At 30.9% G+C, this 9,914-nt stretch overlaps 1 protein-coding gene across 1 annotated transcript; it reads right to left on the bottom strand.

Moving 5' to 3' along the window:
• Positions 1-1,022: 1,022 nt before the first annotated feature.
• Positions 1,023-5,636, bottom strand: LOC132746252 (N-acetyllactosaminide beta-1,6-N-acetylglucosaminyl-transferase-like). The gene is made up of 2 exons (XM_060735334.1): positions 5,111-5,636; positions 1,023-1,847 (listed from the first exon to the last, which is right to left on the bottom strand). The coding sequence occupies exons 1-2, from the start codon at positions 5,571-5,573 to the stop codon at positions 1,525-1,527; spliced, it is 786 nt and encodes a 261-aa protein (XP_060591317.1). The 5' UTR covers positions 5,574-5,636; the 3' UTR covers positions 1,023-1,524.
• Positions 5,637-9,914: the final 4,278 nt, after the last annotated feature.

The following is a 9,914-nucleotide window of genomic DNA, read 5'->3' on the forward strand; positions in this document are numbered from 1 at the left end:
TTTTGTTTTTTTGACCCCAAAGGCGGTCGTTTTCCTGATGTTTAAAAAAGCATAGGGACCGTTTAACGCACTTTTGGGGGGAAATTGACCCCAAAATGCGGGAAAAACAGAAAGGGGGTTTGGACCCAAAGTACGTAACGCACTTTGGGGTCGGACCCCAAAGTGCGTTTGACCCCAAAGTGCGGTGTTTCAGACCTTCACATACAATTATTATAATATGTACTAGTATTAATTTCAAATAAACCTATTATTTATATAGCATTTTTTTGGGTCTTGCTTATTTCGAGTAAGCTAAGCAAAAAAAAAACATTACTCTTTTACTTATTTGTAACTGCTTCTTTTCAAAAAGTTGTCTTTCTTAGATTACATGAAGCATGAACAATTGGTAATAAAACTGTTTCAATATGTAGTCAGACAACATGCAGCCGGACAGGAAACTTCAAACGCACCATGTAAGACAACTCAGGTCTATAGATTCGCCGCGGATAAAGTGTTGTATTTTACGGATGACCACAATAGGCTCTTTGACGGACTTCTGTACAACACGTTTTAACATTCGTACTTTCAATGCCTGAGATAATGTTTTATATAGAAGGTATATGATATAGATTGGGCGGAATCCTTTTAGAGCAGCACACCTCAAGATTCATGCTAATTTTCATCAAAATTGTGAAAATGTATTTGAACGTGGAATTTTGTGAAGTAATCAAATGGAAGCAATTTACACATTATCGAAGGCACATACAAACCACGTAAATTACCAAAACAGTGGCCAAAATATACTAAAATAGTCTTTACTGCGTTAGTAACACAGTAGAAATATTGTTTTATATACTGAAAAGTCAGTCATTAATCGCACATAATAAGTAAAATATTACTTGAATGTTGAAACTATTTACTTCTCATCTAAGTACATTTTTTAAGTCTGATTTTAGTGAAACATTTTTTAAATTCATTTTCGTGTAAAAATGCACATAGATAGTAAAAATAAACTTTATTAAAGTTATAAATTTTGTCAATACTTATAGTGACTTTCAAAAATGATTAACTAAAACATTCTTTTTACGGAGGAAGTGTTAAACTCTTGAAAAACGACTCGGATGTGTATAAATACAATGATAAATTCTCACTTATTGTTGTGGTCAAAACGTAACATGAATACAAATGATGCTTTGCAGAGCAATAACAACTCAATCAACTGGTGAAATTTGCGTTACAATTGGTACTTTGGCATCTATTTGAAATACAATTTTTAATTTCATGACTTTATGACAAATTATAAGTATGGGAAATCTATATGTCTTGCTGTATCACTGTGAACCTGGAACTATTTAATCTCTAAATGGCAAATGATTTATTTTATGACACTCACATACAATGAACGTATTAAACGTTGTCTTATGACAGCTCTGGTATAAATATATTATCAGTAGGGCAATTTTTCCTGCCCTTTGACTTGCCATATTCATTAATATAAAATGTGAAATAAAACTTCCACAATACACTCAACAAATATTTAATATTTCAAACATGTCTCTTAACGAAACCCAGGTTTGAATACCAACTCGCATCAAACTTTCTTGTCCCTTGGAATTCGTCACGTGTGCGGTTAAATATCAATTCCTCCATGCACGCGTATGGTAAAGGATTATCGTAAAGATGAAATTTATTTGCAAACAGTTCTTTACGGGTCGACAGTGTATGAAGATCCTTGAAGTTGAATATACACATGCCTCTTACCCACTTGCCATGGCACGGCCAGCGATGCATCCGGGAATGGAGCCTGTTTTTGAAACGAGCTAAATATGGTTTCTTCGTGTTTGATATCGCAGTTGTTTCTGGATAACCTGTGACATGAAAATAAAATAAGATTTAACTGCCATGATTATATGACCGGAAGTGGTCGGTGTAATACAAAGCTTCGTCGTGCATATTGAATATCTTGAAAATGATAAAATGTATGTGGCATGTACAGCGCCTACAAAGTCCGTCCTTAAATAGGAATTTGGTGCGTTCATTCATTATTTTATAAATTTTAAATCTACGTTTTTATTTGTCTTTTTTTTTTTAATAAAAAAACGTTTCATTTTTGATACAATGAGTTATAAATAGCTAACATAAAAAGCCATGATTTTAATAGTTTAGATATAAATGATATAATATGAGTGTACTAAAATAGAAAAAAGTAAAAAAAAATACTTCCAAGGGAGGTAAATCAATCAATGAATGCAGTTGTAATTCATACATAGTCCAGACATAGACTTTTGTTTGGTCTGACTAGGGATAGTAGCTATCAATAAATAATATACTTGAGTACTCAGCATTACAGGTGAGTATTGTATATTTGGAATTATTTAAACTATTAAAATTAAGTTAAAATAGTAAATAGATACAAACATAATTTTATGCATTAAACGTTCATTCCTATTTTAAATTATTTCGTTTGGAAGGGGTGGGTTTTCATTTCAAATTTAAAAAAATCCACAAATATGGGGCGGGGGAAAAACGAAACACGAATATGAAAAAAATAATTTTATTTAATAGCCTTTTTAGTAAATTTTGGCCCTTTTTTCCAACAAGGTTTAGAAAAAAAAAGGGCGAGTTTTGTGATTGGGGGGCAGACAGAAAATAGGTCAGATAGTTAAGTTGGTCAAAGAAAAAAAAATAAAATCGGTACTGATTTGTCACAAAAATTAAAAAAAAAGGTATTAATGTGGCCCCCAAAAACGGAAAAAAGACAAGGGAGGGTGGGGCACAGACAGGAAATAAAATCAGGTAGGATTTTTCAAAAGGCCGGAAAAAAATTGGTAAATGATGTGGTCACAACAGGAAAAAAAAATCTGGAGTGAGTGGCACACAAAAGGAAATAGATCTGGAATTATGTTGGTTCCCCAGAAAGGGGAAATTTTTAAACTGGTAGTGAATTTTGGGCACTTTTTGGAAAAAAAATCCCGGAAAAGGGGTGGGTTGGTCCCCAACAGGAATTGATCTTGTTTCAGGGAGGGGGTGGAGTCACAGACAGGGAAACTTTATCTTGGTTTAAAGATGTGGTTTTTACCGAAAGGAAAAAGATCTGGTTAGTGAAAGTTTGCACACACATGAATTTTGATTTGGTAAAATGATGTGGTTTACAGACATGAAAAAAATTCAGGGTAGTTTTGTGGTCACAGTTTGAAAATTTTGATCAGAAAGTGATTTTTAAAAAAAGGGTTTTGGGGTTTTGAAATTGGGCCCCGGGCAAGAAAAGGTTGGGGGAGTGATTTTTGGTTTTCAAACAGGAAAAAAGGGACCAAAAGCAAAAACTAATTTTTTGAGCCTGGCCAAAATTAAAACTTTTAGGGCAAGGGGGGAACCAGTAAGTCCGGAAGCGCCCCAACAACAAGAGATCAAAAAAAAACATGTAAAATTTCAGGGGGCAGCCTTTAACCCCGTTTTTTTGCGGCAAAAAGATTTTTTGGCCCAAACCCAGGGGCAAAGGGAAACCCTTAAAGGGTTTTTTTCGACCAAAAATAAAAAATTTTATTAAAGGAAATTGTAAATATTTCACAAATTTTTTTACGCCCTTTATAAAAATTTTAAAAAAAAAATCTTTGGAATTTTCATAAGCTAGTGCTTTAAAAGCAGTTTCCCAAGAACAAAAAATAAAATTTTATGTAAGTCCTGATCAAGCCCTGCACTTCAGTAAAAAAAGTATTTTTTTACTTTTTTAACTTTTGTGTGTTATTAAAAAATGGGTACATTTTTAATGAAAATTTATGATAATCAATTTTTAATTTTTATTTTTTTTTGTTTGTTGTTTTTTGGGTTTTATTTTACGCCTTTTTCAACAATATTTATAAATAGGCGGATTTTCCAAAACCATCCGTTTTTTGGGGGGTTCAATTTTAGAAAACCCTTCTGGAAAATACCCAAAAATCCCCGGGATAACCCCTCCAAGAGGGGAGGAAAGAAAGTCATTTGAAATTTTTAATTTGGAAAAAAGGGCTGACTGAAGGAAAATTTAAAGATAAAAAAAAAAATTTTTTTACAATGAATTTTAAAAAAATAACAAAGATTCCAAATCAATTAAAGTTTAACAAATTTTTTACCTTTTAATTTTAAAAATCCCGGCACTGTAAAGTGGGTTATGATTTAGCGTTTTAAAAAAACGCTTCCCCGGGATTTCACAATTTACCACCATTTTAAATATCACGAGCTCTACGGTCATTAAAAAAAAAAATCAAATTCCCCGGGGGAAAGGCACATGGACCGCCCCTTGTTACCCCCGAATACCCTGAGGGGGGGGGGTTCTGCTTTTTCCTCTACATCTTCGGTAAACTGAAGTAAAATAAAACATAAAAATTTAAAAATTATTTTTTATCATAAAAATGGAATCGTACATATAAAGGATAAGAAAAGTTTTACTAAAGAAGTTTACTTTAAAGTTTTTTTTTTTAAAAAAAAACCGTATTTAAACACGCTTTTTGTGATTTTTTGATAAAATTCATATTAATTGTTTCATCCCATAAAAGTTATTTAAAAAAAATTGTAATGTTTAAAAAGAATAATTACCTTTGGGCAATAATTTCTAAATAATTTGTCCAATTTTTTAACAAAATTAAATTTCAATCAAATTTTAAAGGGTAGGGAGAAATTTAAATGGCCCGAGGGGAAAATTCACGGAAAAAACCTTTTTTTCAAATTTATAATGATTTGGGATCAAAAAGGGGTATTAAAGTAATTAAAAAAAATTTTGAAAAACACTTCTTTTGTCGCGGAAAAAAAAATATTTAAAAAAGGTCTCTATGATAATTTTGAATTGATTTTGCATTAAAAAATGTATTTGTCGCTTGACGCAAAAATTTCAAAGAAAAGGGGGTTTTTCCTCTTTTTCATTTTGCAAAAAAAATTTGGTATAATAAAAAAGGAACCTTTATGTTAGGAAAAAATTTTCCCAAAAAAAATTTTTTTAGTTTTTGAAATTCAATTTTAGGTAGGATTTTGACCCATTTTTATTTAAGTAAGTCTATGGAAATCAAATTATGCCTGACCATAAAAAACAAATACTCAATTTACAGGGGTTCTACGTCATTAGCCCATTATAGGGCCCGAAAATTTCACTTTCATAATTTTTTCAGCGGGAATTCCTGCCCTGTTAGATTAATAAAATACTTCCATGTTTTATGTCTTTTCCAAAGTTCCTCCATGCATAAAAGTTCTGGTGTCAGTACGGACATCTTACCCCATATAACATTAACTCTTTTGCGTAAAACAAACACATTTTCAAAACAATTTGATATCCCTGACAACGCTTTATATATTTCAATATTAGTTTTTGAATCGACGTGTATACAGTAAATATTTTGTGGCCTATATATTGCACGTAAAAGACGTTCAACTTGTTCGACATTCTTATACATTAAAATGCTGAAAGCGATGGGAAACTGTTGTTCTTCTGTTGTCAAATGATGTGTTATGTACCCTCTTTCATCGATAAAAGATGAACAATTTCTAGTTTTTTCTTTATATTTATAAATTGTCCAAGACGGCAAGTCCTGAGTGACAATTTTACGAACTCTGTTTGCACCCGACATTTCTCTTTTGAAAACATCCTTGCAACCAATTATTTTATGTTTTCTGTTTTCTCCAAAGTACCTGTCCTTTTTACTTTTTTCCTTTATTTAACTTGGAAACCTTTTTGTTTCATACGATTTCTTTTTATGTTTGGTCCCTTCTTTTAATTATTTTGACTTCTTCCTTAACTTTCGAGACCAAACATAGTTCAGCGTTTTTTTTAACAAATTTTTTCTTTTTTTATCATGTACCCTCTTCGTTGTCATTTAAACACTGTGTTGATCATGGACTCTCGTTTCCCATGTAACTTTCCGTTATTTGATCTTTTTTCGTTTGCTGTGGTCCTTTTTATTTTTAACCCCCATCCTTTCAATACCCAAAGACTTCCCTTGCTAAAAAAGTTTCTAAAGTACTTACTGATATAGAAGTTGTCGGTCCAGTAGCATATGAACTAGTCTGTAAATAAACACTTTCATTATAAGATCTTGTTCTTGCAACAGGGTTTAGTACGACGGTCGAGTCGGTATCTGGCACGATGGATGTGAAAGACAGGAAATAAAACAAAATTACCAAACAGATCACTATTTTAAATCCAAACACTCCTTTGTGTATTCCCTTTCCTATTTTACAACGGTACATATTACTAAATCAAATCATATCATTATCTGAAATTATGCACAGTACAGTAACAAAGCGGGTATGCTGATATGATGATGATGATCAATAATAAATCTTAACACATTGTGAGATAATTAATTTATAAAGAGTACTAGCATGTACATGCACAACTGTCATACCATAGATAGCGAATTTATTTAAGAAATACAACAAAACGTGTTCGATTTTCCATAGCAATAATTGTTAATTATCAATTATACATGAGCCAATGAAGTTATGTAATTTTAAGTCCATTTGGACACATGTAGGAAAACAAAAATGTATGTAAAGATTATTATCTCAATAAAGTAAATTAGGTCCTTAGGGTATGAAAACCAATTTGTTGATAAAATAAACAGTTTGTGAAAAATGGCGTACATTTTGATTATCTTCGTTTTTTAATCATATATTCATCTACAATTTTGTTCAGTGTAAGGCATTTAATTATTACGTTATCATTGTTTTTCATTAATGGCAATATCACTTGATAGGAACTCCACTGAGGTTAATAAGCCTCAAAAAAGAAAAGAAATAATTGTTCATGAACACTTATAACAGAAAAATAAATAAAATATAACTAAGAAATATACAAGAAATACATTGAAAATCGTATGTTTGTGCTGTTATCTGTCCGATTCGAGTGAAAAGCGTTTAAACGGTTTTCAATTTGGGGTCATTTTTCACTATAATGATAATTATTTACGAAAAAAACGGAAAGAGCTAATGATCTGAATTTTTGCACATAAATTATTAGTATAGATCTATATCAAATAGAGTAATAATCTTAAAAAAAAATATTTCCTGTCCCGTCATGTCAAAAAACCTCAGTGGAGTCCCTTTAAGCTCTTAAACTGTTTGAATTCTGAAATATTGTTGGCATATTCCCTTTTATGCGAATGGCGTATGCACACTTTTATTACTGACCGGTTTAAAACTTAAAAACAGAAGCATATTAATATTTTATTCTGTGATATTATATTCTGTAAACTCGCAGTTTTCATTTGTGTTAAATAACCTTTATATTCTATGTAGTAACTATTTCCGAGAAATGACTATGAGATAATAAACATTATTATATGATCTAAATTAATATAGCTGCAATCTCATTGGTCCAAACAGTAGTCAACAGATTTTTTTATAAAATCATATTTACTCGGTGTAGTATCATATTCACTGGCTGAATTGGATTTTCCCAGTCTAAAAATAGATTGAGACTCATATTCAATGATCATACACCGTAGACTGTTAATTACGCGTGTTGATTTCAAAATAATTGTTGCTTTTTGTTCTTTATGGCATATTTCTCGATTAAAATATCAATACTTTACTACTATACTTAAAGGTTACACCGCAATGATGATTAATGATCAACATTATTTTTTGTCCAATCACATTGTATTATTTTTCAAATTTCTGCTAAGTCTAACTTTGGTTAATGTGTACTAACTAAATAAAATTTAGTTAATCTGTCGTCTAACCAGTCTAACAAATTTCAATAATGCATTATATTAGGGAGAAGTTAAAGGTGTGATTTGCACTCTGAATTGTAAACTATAAAGGTTAGCAAAACAATGCCAACGTAAAAAAACAATAAAGCGAGGTCAGGTGTTTTTAAATGTGACGATACAATCAAATTAATTTATTACATAGATAATATATGTGGGACATGCAGAGGCAAATGATTACAAAGTAACTTTTTTTTTATCCTTTTAAACTCTGAAGAAAAATGTCTGTTATAAATTGCTGACTGTTTTAAACTTCTTTTTTTATCTAGAAAAGTAACCAAAACATAATTTTTCTTTTCAGTTGATAGGAATGAACTGCATTAAACAATCCTTGATTATAATTAGGAAACAATGATTACATTTTTGGCTGGAAAAACTTCATTGTAAATGGACCCCCTCAACTATTTTTCAAATGAGCAAATCAATAGGGATTTTAAATGTTAGTGAATAACTTAAAGCTATTAACAAATTTGTATAAATTATTAATCTAATGTATTTTCTCACATTTTCCATTTATTTATAAAGGATGTACACATTTCATTAACTCCATTGTTTTTACCTTATTGCATCATTTTCCTGCTGTTTTTTCCAGATATTCTATAGAGACATGATAGTCTTACTGTAGATAAAGGTATGAATTCTGTGACATTTCAGTAAAAAAAATGTGCCTGATTATTTGTTGATAGGGCGCTTCATTAGCTTATCTAAATGTTATATGTTAGAAACTTGACAAGGTGTAGACATCTTGTGTGCGAAAGGGCGGAGCTATCTGTGATTTAGTGAAATGCCTTGTTTTTGGTTGAAAAAATAATGTTGATCATTAAATAGGTTAATATTTAATAACATGCATTAACAAAAATAATTGGTCGCCTGCCTGCGGCAGGCTTGACCAATTATTTTTGTTAATACATATTATTAAACACTAACCTATACGTATAAACTTGAATTATTTTTGTATGCGCAGCGTTCGCGTAGTCGTTGCACGCCCAACACATGCGTCTTTTTTCCCGCGCTTCAACGAGGCAAGATTTGTACATATAATTATAAGGTTGTACTTTTGTGATTTTCTTAGCCTATTCATATGATAAAACAATTATTGACTAGTGAGCCATTGAATATGATATGATATATTCACCGGCAAAAAGTCATATTGACCTCGGCTATCGCCTCGGTCAATATGTCATCTGCCGGTGAACATCACATCATATTCAATGGCACACTAGTCAATAATTGTATAAGAAATGATTTTACCGTTTTTAAATTTCATAAGATATTGCTTTATACCTTTAAATATTTAGCTTTTATAAGCACCAATAACTTTATACATCTGTCTCGTTGAGTAATTATTGTAATAAAGTTCACCTCATTTTCAAATTATATCTTTTCATCCTTTATTCAATATATATCAATATCAAATAATAATAATAATAATAATAATAATGATAATGATAATAATAATAATGTCTCAATGAATAAAATCATAAACATGTCAGAGTTAAGTTCTCTTTGAATGTCGGTTGGTGTCCTTAAAGTGTATTTGAATTTTTAAAAGTGAATGCTTCCAATATGCTTGTATGAAAGAGAAATGTAAGTGTATGCCTTAAAAGCAGATGGCGCCAGACATGCAGTTATTGCTAAACGGTTAAAACCATATTTAAAACAACAGTAAAAAACTTGTTCCGGAACGTTTTATTCTGTTTATGTACACATTCTATGTTAAAACTTTTCGGGAATAGATCATAGTGAAATGGAAACTTTATAAAAATATTAAATTTGATATAGCTGTATACCCTTTAATATGGTGTCAACAAAAATGTTAACTGTTTGTAAAATATTATATACATGTATATAGTTTGTTGTGTTTATACAATTTCTTATCATTGTATTCTTATTTGAAATGTGAAAAGTTTACTCCGGCCAAATATCAAAAAGCACTTCCAAAGTTGGTTTTATAAACACAGTCAGCTGCATTATACCTCTTGTATGTGCAAATAGTGTATTTTTAATAGTATATATTTAAAAAAACAGGTAAATGTATTACTGTACACGGAGCTTCACATTTTGGCAATGATGATATATAATAAATTATAAATTAGTATGAGCCGCGTCACGACAAAACCAACATAGTGCGTTTTCGACCAGCATCCGCTCAGTCTGATCAGGATCCATGCTGTTCGCTATCAGTTTCTCTACTTGTGA

This window comes from Ruditapes philippinarum, unplaced genomic scaffold, assembly GCF_026571515.1.
Source record: "Ruditapes philippinarum isolate M1 unplaced genomic scaffold, ASM2657151v2 ctg5543_1_1_1_1, whole genome shotgun sequence".
Taxonomy (NCBI): domain Eukaryota; kingdom Metazoa; phylum Mollusca; class Bivalvia; order Venerida; family Veneridae; genus Ruditapes; species Ruditapes philippinarum.